General features: G+C 53.6%; 2 protein-coding genes across 4 annotated transcripts in view; one reads left to right on the plus strand and one right to left on the minus strand.

The window, feature by feature from the left end:
* The first annotated feature begins 8212 nt into the window (after positions 1–8212).
* MPV17L2 (MPV17 mitochondrial membrane protein-like 2) lies at positions 8213–11818 on the plus strand. 3 transcript variants are annotated; one of them, XM_011925785.1, is made up of 5 exons: positions 8213–8507; positions 8899–9069; positions 9818–9894; positions 9999–10127; positions 11070–11818. In XM_011925785.1, exons 1-5 carry the CDS (start codon positions 8321–8323, stop codon positions 11124–11126), a joined length of 621 nt encoding a protein of 206 aa, XP_011781175.1. In that variant the 5' UTR covers positions 8213–8320; the 3' UTR covers positions 11127–11818. The 3 variants fall into 3 exon arrangements, with proteins under 3 accessions (XP_011781175.1, XP_011781176.1, XP_011781174.1); XM_011925786.1 differs by having other exon boundaries at positions 9999–10131; positions 11072–11175; XM_011925784.1 differs by lacking the exon at positions 9818–9894 and having other exon boundaries at positions 8292–9069.
* Positions 11819–11874: 56 nt separating this feature from the next.
* Positions 11875–14332, minus strand: part of RAB3A (RAB3A, member RAS oncogene family) — an 11156-nt gene continuing 8698 nt past the window's right edge. The window contains exons 4-5 of the mRNA XM_011925782.1: positions 13756–13880; positions 11875–12728 (exon numbers count right to left, since the gene is read on the minus strand). Of these exons, the coding sequence (XP_011781172.1) occupies positions 12538–12728; positions 13756–13880 (316 nt within the window). The 3' untranslated portion in view covers positions 11875–12537. The remainder of the gene's footprint in view (positions 12729–13755; positions 13881–14332) is intronic.

The raw sequence follows: 14332 nt of genomic DNA on the forward strand, positions 1-14332 counted from the left end.
CTAGTTTTTTGTATTCTTTAGTAGAGACGGGGTTTCACCGTGTTAGCCAGGATGGTCTCGATCTCCTGACCTTGTGATTCGCCCGTCTCGGCCTCCCAAAGTGCTGGGATTACAGGCTTGAGCCACCGCGCCCGGCCTGCGAATGTGGTTTTCTAAAGTCAATGAAATAGAGCTCCTTCACAAGTTAATCTTTAGGAATTCCATCAAGAGGGAGACAGTATTACATACCTATAACATATACGTATAAACATAAATAGGTGCAGTCAGAGATCTTAGAGCTTTCATTTTAAAACTATAGCTGTGAGACAGGTGTGATAATACAAAACTCACTAGTTTAAAAAAAAAAACGGTGGAGCCGGGCACGGTGGCTCACGCCTGTAATCCTAGCACTTTGAGAGGCTGAGGCGGGCAGATCATTTGAGGCCAGGGAGTTTGAGAGCAGCCTTGGCAACAAGGAGAAGCCCCATCTCTACTAAAAATACAAAAATCAGCCAGGCACATTGGTTCACGCCCATAATCCCAGTAATTTGGGAGGTCGAGGAGGGCTGATCACCTGACGTTGGGAGTTCGAGACCAGCCTGACCAACATGGAGAAAACTTGTCGCTACCAAAAACACAAAATTAGCCAGGTGTTGTGGCACATGCCTGAAACCCAGCTACTCGGGAGGCTGAGGCAGGAGAATCACTTGAACCCGGGAGGCAGAGGTTGCAGGGAGCCAAGATCGTGCCACTGCACTCAGTCTGGGTGACCGAGCGAGACTCAATCTCAAAAAATATAAATAAATAAATAAATAAATAAATAAGGCCGGGCACGGTGGCTCGTGCCTGTAATCCCAACACTTTGGGAGGACGAGGCGGGTGGATCACAAGGTCAGGAGATCAAGACCATCCTGGCTAACGCGGAGAAGCCCCGTCTCTACTAAAAATACAAAACATTGGCCGGGTGTGGTGGCGGGCACCTGTAGTCCTAGCTGCTCGGGAGGCTGAGGCAGGAGAATGGCGTGAACCCGGGAGGCGGAGCTTGCAGTGAGCCGAGATCACACCACTGCACTCCAGCCTGGGGGACAGAGCGAGAGTCAGTCTCAAAAAAAATAAAATAAAAATAAATAAATGAGATCCAATTTGTCTCTGCAGATGAAACGAGTTACGATTACCTACTCAGATCATGAAAGCTTTGTGCTAACATTTGTGAAGACTATTAAAAATTTTCACTCGCCAGTTGGTTTCCAAATTGCCCTCTGAGAACACAGTTTCAGTCCATTGCAGGGGAGCCCCAAATTTTGGGCTTAGCCCAGGAGGGCTCTTGGCTTCTTCTAGGAAAGAATCCAAGGGTGAGCTGATGGTGTTATACAGCACCTTTTTTTTTCTTTTTCCTGAAAGACAGAGTCTTGTTCTGTTACCCAGCTTGGAGCGCAGTGATGTAATCATAGATCACTGCAGTCTCCAAATCCTGGGCTCAAGAATCCTCTTTGCCTCAAACTTCTGAGTAGCTGGGACTACAGGCATGAACCACCAAGCCGAGCTAATTTTTTTAGTTTTTGTGGAGATGGGGTCTTGCTATGTTGCCCAGGCTGGTCTCAAACTCCTGAGCTCAAGAGATTCTCCTGCTTCAGTCTCCCAAAGTGCCAGGATCACAGGCGTGAGCCATAATCCCAGCCTGGTAAAAATTCGTACTTTTTTTTTTGAGATGGAATCTCGCTCTGTTGCCCAGGCTGGAGTGCAGTGGTGCTTTTTCGGCTGACTGCAGCCGTTTCCCAGGTTCAAGTGATTCTCCTGTCTCATAGAGACAGGGCTTCACCATGTTGGCCAGGCTGGTCTGGAACTCCTGACTTCGTGATCCGCCTGCCTCAGCCTCCCAGATTGCTGGGATTACAGGTGTGAGCCACCACGTGGCCTTTTTTTTTTTTTTTTAAGTCAAAGTCTCACTCCGTTGCCCACGCTGGAATGGAGTGGCGCTATCTCAGCTCACTGCAACCCCAGCCTCACAGGTTCAAGTGATTCTCGTGCATCAGCCTCCCGAGTAACTGGGACTACAGGCACACACCACCACACCCAGCTAATTTTGCTATTTTTTGGTAGAGATGGGGTTTTACCATGTTGCCCAGACTGGTCTTGATCTCCTGACCTCAAGTAATCCACCCACCTCGGCCTCCCAAAAAGCTGGGATTACAGGCATTAGCCACCGGGTTCGGTCGAATTCTTACTTTGCATTGGCTTAGTCAGGTCCCAGGATTTCTCCCCTGCAGACCTCAGAGAGAGCAGATTTTCCCAGTCAATTGTAACCCATCCTTGTCATCAGAAACTGTAGCAGGGCTAGAGTTTTCCTCCTCTCTCTGGTGTCTGGCTCAGACTGACAGATTAACAAAACAATAGCACACAAAGCTTATTCATTGCAGATGGGAGCCCTCACGAGAAAAATGGAGACCCAAAAAAGTAACTAGACCAAAGTGTTTGTTTTGAGACAGGGTCTTGCTGTGTCACCCAGGCTGGAGTGTAGTAACGTGATCACAGCTCACTGAAGTCTTGACTTCTGAGGACCAAGCAATCCTCCTGTCTCAGCCTTCCAAGTAGTTGGGACTACAGTTGCACACAACCATGTCTGGCTAATTTTTTAAAAATTTTGGCCAGGCACAGTAGCTCATGCCTGTAATCCCAGTACTTTGTGAAGCGGAGGCTAGGGTATCACCTGAGGTCAGGAGTTCAAGACCAGCCTGGCCAACATGGTGAAACCCTGTCTCTAGTAAAAATACAAAAATTAGCCAGGCGTGGTGGCAGGCACCCATAATCCTAGCTACTTGGGAGGCTGAGGCAGGAGAATCACTTCAACCCAGGAGGCGGAGGTTGCAGTGAGCCGAGATCACGCCACTGCACTCCAGCCTGGGCAACAGAGTGAGACTCCTTCTCAAAAATAAAGAGAAAATAAAAAGGAAGATCACGGAGCCTTTCTGGGCCGGCCATGGTGGTTCACGCCTGTAATCCTAGAACTTTGGGAGGCTAAAGTGGGCAGATAACTGAGGTCAGGGGATCAAGACCAGGCAGGCCAACATGGTGAAACCCCGTCTCTACTAGAGATACAAAATTTAGCCAGCCGTGGTGGTGCATGCCTGTAATCCCAGCTACTTGGAAGGCTGAAGCAAGAGAATCACTTGAACCCGGGAGGTGGAGTTTGCAGTGAGCCAAGATCGTGCCACTGCACTCCAGCCTGGGCAACACAGTGAGACTCCATCTCAAAAAAATAAATAAATAAATAAAAAAGAGCCCTTCTTGCATCTACTGTTTGCAAGTGTGTTTAACTCAAAATTCTCCATATCAATATGCCAAAGTTGTATGTTGGCATGTTATGGGTGACATGTCCTGAACACCATCAACAGAAACGTATAAAAATCACAGCCAGGTATCAAAAGCTGCTCTTCCTGGAAAGCAATAAAGTCTCTTTTGTTTTTTTGTTTTTGAGACGGAGCCTGGCTCTATCACCCAGGCTGGAGTGTAACGGCAAGATCTTGGTGTAAAGGTAAACTGAGGCTGGAGCCAAACCGGGAACGAAGACACAAGGCAAATGGCAGTGAGAATAGCCTTTTATCAGGACTCGCGGGCAAGGTTCCTCGGTCCAAAGGTGCGGGCCGAGGAAGTCGCGCTGAGGGAGGAGGGTAGCGGCTTTTTTATAGCCCAAGAGGTGGGGAAGCTGGTTGTACAAACAGAGCCTGGGGGTCTTGAAACTACTAGGGCAGGAGTCAAGTAAGGGTCATGAGGAAGGGGTCTTGGGAAACTGTTAACCGAAACTGCTGTTTATGAACTTGTGAAATGCAGGTGAGCTGCAGGTCATGGGGGAGTATGGTTGCCCAGCCGGAACCTCTGACGTATGCAGGTCTGCGGGTGTGTTCAAAGAGGAAGGGAAGTCTCGAACAAAGGGCCTGCTACGCCAGGTGGCACCGCCATGTCGGGTCTAGATCCCTGCCTAACATTCTGACATCTTTCTAATAAGAAAAAAGGGGCGACATGTTCATCTGGCTGCTTCCTGCTGGTATGGGTCCTCATGGGGTTCTTCGGAGGTCGGAACTCGGGTATAAGGGTGGAGCAGCATCTGATTGAAAGTGACCCAGGAGATTTCTTTCATGCGGTCCTGGATGAAGCGGAGGATACAGGGAGCTATGAGTAGTAAGAAGCCAATGATTAGTAAGGGGCTTAGGAAGGGTAGCACCCAGCCAGCCATGGACGAATGCCACCACCCGAGTGGGGACTCTAATCCTGAGGTTTTTCTGTGGAGTCCTTCTTGGACTTTTTCTAGAGTGAGGAGGTTGGTTTCTACTAGTCCTGACTCATTGATGTAGTAGCAGCATTCTTCATTAAGGAACATACAGGTCCCGCCTTTGTCAGCCATAAGGAGGTCGAGTGCCCTGTGATTCTGGGCTGCCACCTGGGCAACTGAGGTGATCTGTCGTTGGAGGGAAGCCAGGGATTCTGCCGAAGCTTCAATTGCTACTTGTAATCGGGCCGTAAGGTCTTGAGAGGATCGGACAGAATGAGTTAAGGCTCCAGTTCCAAGGCCAGAGGCCATGAGGGATGCGGCTAAAGAGACTCCAATCATTAGCGGAAGGAATACTGCCCTTGCCTGGCGGGGGCAGGCAAGGGACGGAAGAGAGAATAGCTCGGCTTCACTGTACAGGGTGAGGCTGGGGACTAGGGAAATGGGAACATCTACCTTACCAGACGACTGCGGATGGTAGGGAATGGGGAGCTTCCAGGTAATCTGGAGTGCGGCTGCCACTGGCTGGGTGAGTTTGGAAATGAAAGCCGGACCATTGTCTGATTGGATGGTTCGGGGGAGACCGAACCTGGGGACGATGTGCTCTAGGAGAATAGTTGCCGCGACTTCTGCAGTCTCTCGAGTGGTGGGGAAAGCCTCAATCCATCCTGAGAAGGTGTCAACTAAGGTCAGCAGGTAGCGAAATTTTTTATGTCGGGGCATGTGGGTAAAATCAAGTTGCCAATCTTCTCCTGGCTGGTGGCCTCTTAGCTGATGAGTAGGCCCTGAGTGTCAGCCTACCTTGGGGGTTCATGGCCGAACAGGTGGCACATTCCTGATGTACTTTCTTAATTTGGGCCTGCAGTGAGGGAAGGTGAAAGATGGGTTCTAGGAAGTTATACATATCCTTGGGTCCTATGTGGAGAGAGCGGTGTATGTTGGTTAGTATATGTACTGCCTGAGTCTCAGGGAGCGCTATTCGGCTGTCAATGAACACCCACCCATCCTTGTTTCGGGTAACACTGGGGTGGGCCATCAGGGTTTGAATTTCCTGGGAAGAGTAGTCGGGGGAAAGAAAGAGTAAAGGCGCTCGGGGAGCGGAGGAAGTGAGGGCAGTGGCCTGTGCGGTGGAGTCAGCTAGGCTGTTACCGTGCAACACAGGGTCCTTAGAATGCTGGTGGCTTTTGCAGTGGATGATGGCTACCTCTTCGGGGGCCTGGAGAGCATCAAGCAACCTCTTTATATGTGGTCCATTGACTACTGGCGTCCCTTTGGTGGTAAGAAACCTGCGCTCTTGCCAGAGAATAGAGTGAGTATGTGCAATAAGGTAAGCATATTTAGAGTCTGTATAGATATTAACCCTCTGCCTTTCGGAGAGAAGTAAGGCACGGGTAAGGGCAGTGAGTTCAGCCTTCTGGGAGGTGGTGCCTAGAGGCAAGGGCCTGGTTTCAACCATTTGGGTTGCTGTTACGACAGCGTATGCTGCCTGTCGGCGTCCATTGGGGGTTAAGACAGAACTCCCGTCTACGAAAAGGGTACGGTCTGGGTGTTCTAATGGCTGTTCGGAAAGACCAAGGCGGGCGGGTGGCAGGGTGGTGATAACTTTTGGGCAGGAATGTGCGGGGGGCGAAATCATATCCTAGAGTGGGCAAGAGGGTAGCAGGATTTAGAGGGGGTGAGGTGGTGAGAGTGATGTGAGGGTTTTCAATGAATAGCAGGTGGAACTGTTGAAGCCGGGACGGGGTGAGACGGCTGAGACACTTGTGTGTGATGAGATCTGACAGCCGGTGAGAAGAGTAGACTGTGAGAGGATGCCCTAGGGTAAGCTTGAGGGCCTTTTGGGTAAGTTCTGTGGAAGCCGCCAGGGCTCCCAGACAAGGTTACCAGCCCTGGACTGTGAGGTCTAACTGCTTGGAGAAATAGGCCACAGCCTGGTATGTGGATCCAACCGGCTGGGCTAGGAGGCCAGTAGCTACCTTCTGGCGCTCCTGGGTGAATAGAAGAAAGGGCCAAAGGGTGTTGGGGAGAGAGAGAGCAGGGGCAGAAAGGAGACAGTCCCGAAGCTTCCTGAAAGAGTTGGCAACCAAGGAGGGGTCGGACAGTGGTCCAGTGGGTGTCTCCTTGGCAGCCTGGTAGAGGGACTTGGCTAAGACCCCGAAGTTGGGAATCCAATGCCTGAAATACCCTACCAGTCCTAGGAAAGACAAGATCTCTTCTGCATCCTGAGGAGGCTGGAGAGTTTTGATGAGGCTCATTCTATCTGCTTTTCGTAGTGGGTGTGAGGAGTATACCTAGGTAGGTGACAGTAGGGGTGCAAAGTTGAGCCCCTGTTTGTTGTTTGTGCACTTTGTTCAATTCTTTGTTTAAGATGCCAAGAACCTGGACACCTTCAACAGGTAACAACCCACAAGCAGTAGTTTGCTACTCTAGTAGAGAATGCATAGGGGTTTCCATTGAAAATCATTTTTCAAGCCAGTTGTGGTGGCTCACGCCTGCCATCCCAGCACTTTGGGAGGCTGAGGTGGGTGGATCACTTGAGGTCAGGAGTTCGAGACCAGCCTGGCTAATATGGCAAAACCGCTGTCTAGACCAAAAATACAAAATTAGCTGGTCATGGTGGCCTGTGCCTGTTGTCAGGCCTCTGAGGCCAAGCCAAGCCATCACATCCCCTGTGACTTGCACGTCTACGCCCAGATGGCCTGAAGTAACTGAAGAATCACAAAAGAAGTGCAAATGCCCTGCCTCAACTTAACTGATGACATTCCACCACAAAAGAAGTGAAAATGGCCGGTCCTTGCCTTAAGCGATGATATTATCTTATGAAATTCCTTTTCCTGGCTCAACGTGGCTCAAAAAGCTCCCCCACTGAGCACCTTGTGACCCCCACTCCTGCCCACCAGAGAACAGCCCCCCTTGACTGTAATTTTCCTTTACCTACCCAAATCCTATAAAACAGCCCCACCCTTATCTCCCTTCACTGACTCTCTTCAGACTCAGCCCGCCTGCACCCAGGTGAAATAAACACGCATGTTGCTCACACAAAGCCTGTTTGGTGGTCTCTTCACACGGACGCGCATGACACCTGTAATCTCAGCTGCTTGGGAGGCTGAGACACGAGAATCGCTTGAACCCAGGAGGCGGAGGTTGCAGTGAGCCGAGATCGCGCCACTGCACTCCAGCCTGGGTGACAGAGCGAGACTCCATTTCAAAAAAAAGAAGAAAAGAAAAAAATCATTTTTCCCTACGGGAAGGGTATAATTAGGATACAATTGTTTCTGCAGGAGCACAAATTCCCTTGGAAGGAGTCAACGCGAATCCTATGCCGAGAACAGTGACTAACACTTCAATTACTATCATTATTCGAAACCTGAGATAAGAGAACCAGTCAAGGTCAGGCCCAAGGTCATTTTCTGGACCGGGCTCCAACTGGGATGAGCCGCAGCAGAACTGTACCCCACCCCAAGTTCCATGAACGTGTTTTACAGGATTGGAGTCCACCTCGGTAGCTGTCGTGGTCACAGATCACATCTCTTCTGGTTAAGTCCAGAAGAATCTGGAAATACGGAAGGCAACCAGGCCAGAAGGGGTTATAACTTCCTAAGATTGTCCAACTTCAAAGCGGGAGGCGGGACGACGGTCACTGATTTGCCCGCGTGACACCGGTCTACGATTGGCCAGTGCCGTACTGGGCGGTTCGGTAGCTGCGACGGTTTCCCATAGGCTGGCACAGAAAGGGGCGGGGCAACAAGAGTGCAGCGTTACCAATCGGCATGCGGGACGTAACGCAATTCTTTTTTCCGATTGGTCCGTGAAGCTCGGGCGGTCACTGGGAGATCGACCTTGGGATAGAACGCCTGCCTTTTATTCGTCAATACGCTTTGGGGCGGGCAATGTGGCGCTCCGAGGCTGCCTGCGATTGGTGGACGGGGCGCGGCTCAGGGCGGACCTGCAGACTGAAGATCCCTATGCATTGGTCGGGACGCCGGAGGGGCGGGCAATTTGGGATCGACTGTGACTCGCGACTGGTCGGCGCGGCGGTAGCAGAGCGGCGCGCGGATTCCTTGGCTCCCAAGGGCTATGGCGCGGGGTGGCTGGCGCCGGCTGCGCCGCCTGTTATCCGAGGGGCAGCTTCTATTCCAGGGCCGCGCGCTGCTCGTCACCAACACGCTGGGCTGCGGCGCGCTCATGGCGGTCGGTGATGGCATACGCCAGTCATGGGAGATCCGTGCCCGGCCCGGCCAGGTTTTCGACCCGCGGCGCTCCGGTGAGGACGCCACGCTACTTAGCCCTTCACCCCGGGGCGACCTTTGATCCCGATATCCGACTGCTGGCCGTGACCTCTGACCCGTGGCCTCAGTCCCCCGCAGGACCCTTGCCCTGACCGCGCCTCTTCCCGGGTGTCTGTCTCCCGCAGCCCTGGGTCTTCATCACCTCCCAACCCCCGGGGGTCTCTGCCCACTACCTAGGAGCCTCTGGAGCCGCGCCTGCTGGTGGGGCTTGTAGTGGAAGAATGCACGGGTGGGCTCTTCCGGTTTTTCCGGTGAGGCTGAGGCTCCGGGATGGCATTGGACTTACCCAGGCCTTAGCCAGGGAGGGAGGGAGTGGACTGGAGAATTTGCCATTCCAACCCAGCCCCCTGACTTACACTCCTACAGCGAGCATGTTTGCGGTGGGCTGCAGCATGGGTCCCTTCCTGCACTACTGGTACTTGTCGCTGGACCGTCTATTCCCTGCGTCTGGCCTCCGAGGCTTCCCAAATGTCCTCAAGAAGGTCCTCGTGGATCAGCTGGTAGCCTCTCCCTTGCTGGGCGTCTGGTACTTCTTGGGTAAGGAGCCTCCTAAGCCTAGGCTTTGCCTCTCATAGGTGGCGAGGGGTGGAGCCAGCTTTGTGTTAAGAAGGATGCAGAGGTGCATTTCCAATGTGCCCCCTGTTTGTGTGGCCCCGGACTAGGAGCCAGGTCACAGCGGGGACGGGACAGACTCAGCCGATGTGAACGCTGGCGAGTGTAGGAGGGACCTCGTCCCTCCTACAATATCTGCTGGGGCCGTCCTGGGCGGGAGGTTGAGAGCATTTCCCAAAGAAGGGGATGACACTCAGTTGAGACGTGAAGAGGGAACCAGCGGGCAGAGGGAACAGCTAATGCAAAGGCTCTGAGACCTGAAGGAAGAGAAATTGAGGCTGGACTTCATGAGGTGCAACCGTGCCAGCCCTAGGCTCGGTAAAGACAGCAGTATTAATAGAGGAGTCTCATTCTCCACCTCCCAGGCCGGCTTCCTGGTCTGTGATGGAAAAGTAATACAACTGCCTCAACTACAGGGTGTGTCTCCTTTGGGGCACGTGTTTATATGTTTATGACCTCTGTCGCTCACTGGGACTGACTTGCTCTGTTTTGTCCCTACACCAGCTACCCTAATTCTCTGTCCATCCCATCTGAAAGTCCCTGTCCCTCTGCCTGGGGTGGGGGGCGCGGGCTCTCAGGAACCCAACCCCGCGCCCTCCATCGTCAGCCCATCTTGTCATCTCAACAGTACTTCCTGGCCTCTAACACTCTGATTTCTTGGTTTCCTTCCCAGGCCTTGGCTGCCTGGAGGGTCAGACAGTGGGTGAGAGCTGCCAGGAGCTGCGGGAGAAGTTCTGGGAATTCTACAAGGTGGGAGCACCCTCCCCTTGCCCATGTCCAGCCTCCCCCCTTCATGGACGCTCCGCCCCCACCCAGCACCGGCCCCGCCCCTCATGCCCCGCCTCTCCCCGCAGGCAGACTGGTGTGTGTGGCCTGCTGCACAGTTCGTGAACTTCCTCTTCGTGCCCCCCCAATTTCGAGTTACTTACATCAACTGCCTGACGCTGGGCTGGGACACGTACCTGTCGTACTTGAAGTACCGGGTGAGTGTGGAGGGCATACCAGGCACCCAGGGGACTCCCCAGGGGGCTACACGTGTGAGCTCCAGGTGGCAGTGTAGCCAGCCACCCTGGAGGGTGGGAGTCTCCTGTGCTCCAGACAACCCTTACCCAACAGTGGGCTGGCGGAGAGCTCCTCACTAGCCGTTAAGACCCAGCCCCAGCTGGGCGCCATGGCTCATGCCTGTAATCCCAGCACTTTGGGAGCCCCAAGCGGGTGGATTGCCTGAGATTGGGAGTTCGAGAGCAGCTTGGGCAATCTGGTGGAAACCCCTTCTCTACTAAAAATACAAAAAATGAGTGGTACCCACCTGTAATCCCAGTTACTTGAGAGGCTGAGGCAGGAGAATCGCTTGAACCCAGGAGGTAGAGGCTGCAGTGAGCCGAGATCATGCCACTGCACTCCAGCCTAGGTGACATAGTGAGACTCCATTTCAAAAAAAAAAGACCCACCGGGCGCGGTGGCTCAAGCCTGTAATCCCAGCACTTTGGGAGGCCGAGACGGGCGGATCACGAGGTCAGGAGACCGAGACCATCCTGGCTAACACGGTGAAACCCCGTCTCTACTAAAAAATACAAAAATACAAAAAACTAGCTGGGCGAGGTGGCGGGCGCCTGTAGTCCCAGCTACTCGGGAGGCTGAGGCAGGAGAATGGCATGAACCCGAGAGGAGGAGCTTGCAGTGAGCTAAGATCCAGCCACTGCACTCCAGCCTGGGTGACAGAGCAAGACTCCGTCTCAAAAAAAAAAAAAAAAAAAAAGACCCAGCCCTTCTGTGCTGTCTGATGCAACCTCAGCCAGGTCCCTGCCATGTCTGTTGAGCAGGGCTGATGTCTGGCCCGAGGGCAGGTAGGATAGGGCTCAGTTAGAAGGGACCAGGAGGGATGAGCCAGGCTTCTGACCAGATGCCTTGTCTTGTGTGGACAGAGCCCAGTTCCTCTGACACCCCCAGGCTGTGTGGCCCTGGACACCCGAGCAGACTGAACTGTCCACCTCTGGGACCAGATGCAAGACTGACTCCTGGCAGACCACCCCCTCTACCAGAAGGGGAATGGGCTCCTGCAGCGAGCTCGGGTCCGGGGCCACGTCCCAGCGCCACTCCAGCTCCCGGGCATTGGGCTGAGCCACGCTTTCCAGGCTCACTTCTGGGACTCAGTCTCCCCAACTGGAACACACCCGTGAAGATGGATGATCATCCCCTAGCCCTTCTCAGCAGGAACCTCATACGACCTGTGACCAAGATGTCCCACTTGGGACTCAGCACGGGACTCACCCTGCCAACCAGTCCCAAGCCCCAACCCCTCAACACTGCCATCCACCTGGCTCTGGGCCAAGCCACCAATCCAGAGCTCCTTCAGGTCCTGGGACTAAGGCGGGGATGTGGCCGATCCCCTCAGAGCAGGCTCAGGCCTGGAGTCGGCCCCCAAAAGTTTCAGGCAGGGCCAGGCAGCCTCTGTGTTTCCTTCCCTGGTCGTGAACTGTGGAAATGCCATTAAATTATCTCTGTAATGTAATTGAAACTGCTGGCTGGGCACAGTGGCTCACACCTGTCATCTCAGCCCTTCGTGAGGCTGAGGTGGAAGGATTGCTTGAGGCCAGGTGTTGGAGACCAGCCTGGGCAACATAGCAAGACCCTGTCTCTATTTATATTGAAAAATAAAAATAACAAAAGAAAATGCTGTGGATGATCAAAACCAGGGTGGGCAGGGCCCGGTGCTCACAGGAACACACGTGGTCCATTCGCTTTATTGGGTGTGTGTAGTGTTGTCTTGACATCTCCTAAGGAACTAGGGGGCACGTTTGACACTCATGAGGTCAGAACAGGTCTGGTGGGTAGGAGGAGGGGTCCCAGGGTGGTGAATACCCACAGCACACCCCCCCACCAAAAGAGAAAACTGGGGGAGAGGAGCCCGGCAGGCCAGACTCTGACCCCCATGGTCCGCACAGGGGAAACCCCCAACAGCGGCCTCGGCCCACCGCGGCAGAGCCGAGGGGTTGGCAGGCCTGGCCACCTCCCATTGCCCGATCAGCCTGCTCTAGGGTGTCATCTGGCCCCCTCTTCACAACTGACAACTGTGGTTGGGGGTGAATTTAAAAAAAAGGCAAGGGGGTTTAGGAGGGTGAGCGGTGAGTTCACGGGGCCACGAGACACCACGGCTGAGTGGGGAAAGGGCTATATGTACAGGACGGGCAGGGCTTGGGGTGGGCAGGGGAGCCCGGGCCCCTGGGGGACATCTTCGATAAATAAATAAATAGCTACAATAATAAATAAGGGTGATGGGCTAAGTCAGGAGCAGGGGTCTTGTGCCCATGGCTGGTAGGGGCCAGGTCAGGCCTGGGTAGTTGGGGGAAGGTGGGGAAGGCGGGGAAGAGGGGAAAGGGGGTGGGGTGGCTCTCAGCAGGCGCAGTCCTGGTGAGGTGGCACCTGCTGGTCACTGAGCTGTGGGCCCTGCTTGGCGCCTGTGACCGCAGGGTCTGCCGTGTCCAACGACTCGGACATCTTCTCGCAGATGACGTCCACCAGGCGCTCAAAGGTCTGCTTGACGTTGATGTTGTCCTTGGCGCTGGCCTCAAAGAACTCGAACCCTGTGGTCAGGGAAGGCAGAGATGAGGACCCTGGCCACGCCCTATGCCAACTCCTAGAGATGCTTCTCTGAGGAAAGGAAACACCTGGAGATTCCCAGTGCCAAGCAGCTCATTGAAGGTACTGACAAATCCCACAGAGAAGCAACGTTGAACTGGGTCAGCGCTGCGTTTCCTGCTTTTCTTTTCTTTTTTTTTTTTGAGACAGGGCCTTGCTCTGTTGCCCAGGATGGAGTATGGTGGCGTGATCATAGCTCACTGCAGTTTCGACCTCTTGGGCTCAAGTAATCCTCCACCTCCACCTCTCAAAGTGCTGGGATTATAGGCGTGAGCCAGCGCACCTGGCCTCCTGCCCTTCCTTCCTAAAACTGTGTCTCGTTGTCCTTAGGGACCTGGCAAGACATGCCCTGCAGTGTCCAGCCCAGCACCATATACTGGCCCTGGAAGCCTCTGACACTCAAATCCAGCCGTGACCTCCCCCTGCTCACACACCCTCTGTGGCTCCCTATTGCCCTCCAAAGAGTTCCAGCCTCTCAGCATATGGTTGAGACCCTCTCTGATCGGCTACATTTCCTCCAGCTGACCCTCATGTTTCAGTCTTGTGAAATTATCACCAAAACACACAGGATCTTTCTCACCACAAACCTTTGCCCAAGCTACTTCCTCTGCCTGAAAGACCCTTCTTCCAAGTTCTAGAGTCCACTGCCCACCACTCTAGGAAGCCTGGCTCCTCTCATCCAGGCCCCTCCCTCCACCTCAGGGATCCCTTGAGGCCTCCCTAGATGCCTCTTGAGCCCAGCAACACCCAACAAAGCATTGGACAATGAGTGTCAGAATAAATCATTAAACTTTCTGCATGGTGAACTCCTACACATCCCTCAAGATCCAACACAGATGGCTCCTGGATGAAGGCTAGTTTGCAGAAAGTATGAATTACCTGGCTTAGCTGTAAGACCTTGGGTGTGAGCCCTCCCCTCTCTTAGTGTCCTTTTTCTAGCCTTGTGGGTCTCTGGCCCAGCTGGGCACTCACCAAGGTGGTCAGCTAGCTGCCGGCCACGTTCTGATGACACCACCCGCTCATCCTCCATATCACACTTGTTTCCTACCAGCAGCACCTGGGCATTGTCCCACGAGTAGGTCTTGATCTGGGTGGACCTATAGGATGCAGCGAGAGGGGGACAGGTTATTGCTTGGAGGATCCCAGCTCCACCCTGACGGGCTGGTGTGGAGCCCGTGTCCTTGTCTGAGGGAGAAAGACCCTGAAGCTTGGCCCTCCATCCTCCCCACCATCCTTTCCTCCCATGTGCCCCTCGTTCACCCCACTCCACCCCCCGATTGACCCATTATTGCTTTTGTGTTTTGTGTGTGTTTTTTTTTTTTTAGATAGAGTCTGGCTCTGTTGCCCAGGCTGGAGTATCTGTCTGCCTTGACTTCTCAAGTGTTGGAATTATAGGCATGAGCCACCCAGCCCAGAAATTTTCTTTTTTTGAGATAGAGTCTTGCTCTGTTGCCCAGGCTAGAGTGCAGTGGCGCGATCTAGGCTCACTGCAACCTCTGCCTCCCAGGTTCAAGTGATTCTCCTGCCTCAGTCTCCCAAATAGCTGGGA

Source organism: Colobus angolensis, unplaced genomic scaffold (assembly GCF_000951035.1).
Source record: "Colobus angolensis palliatus isolate OR3802 unplaced genomic scaffold, Cang.pa_1.0 Scaffold66, whole genome shotgun sequence".
NCBI lineage: Eukaryota > Metazoa > Chordata > Mammalia > Primates > Cercopithecidae > Colobus > Colobus angolensis.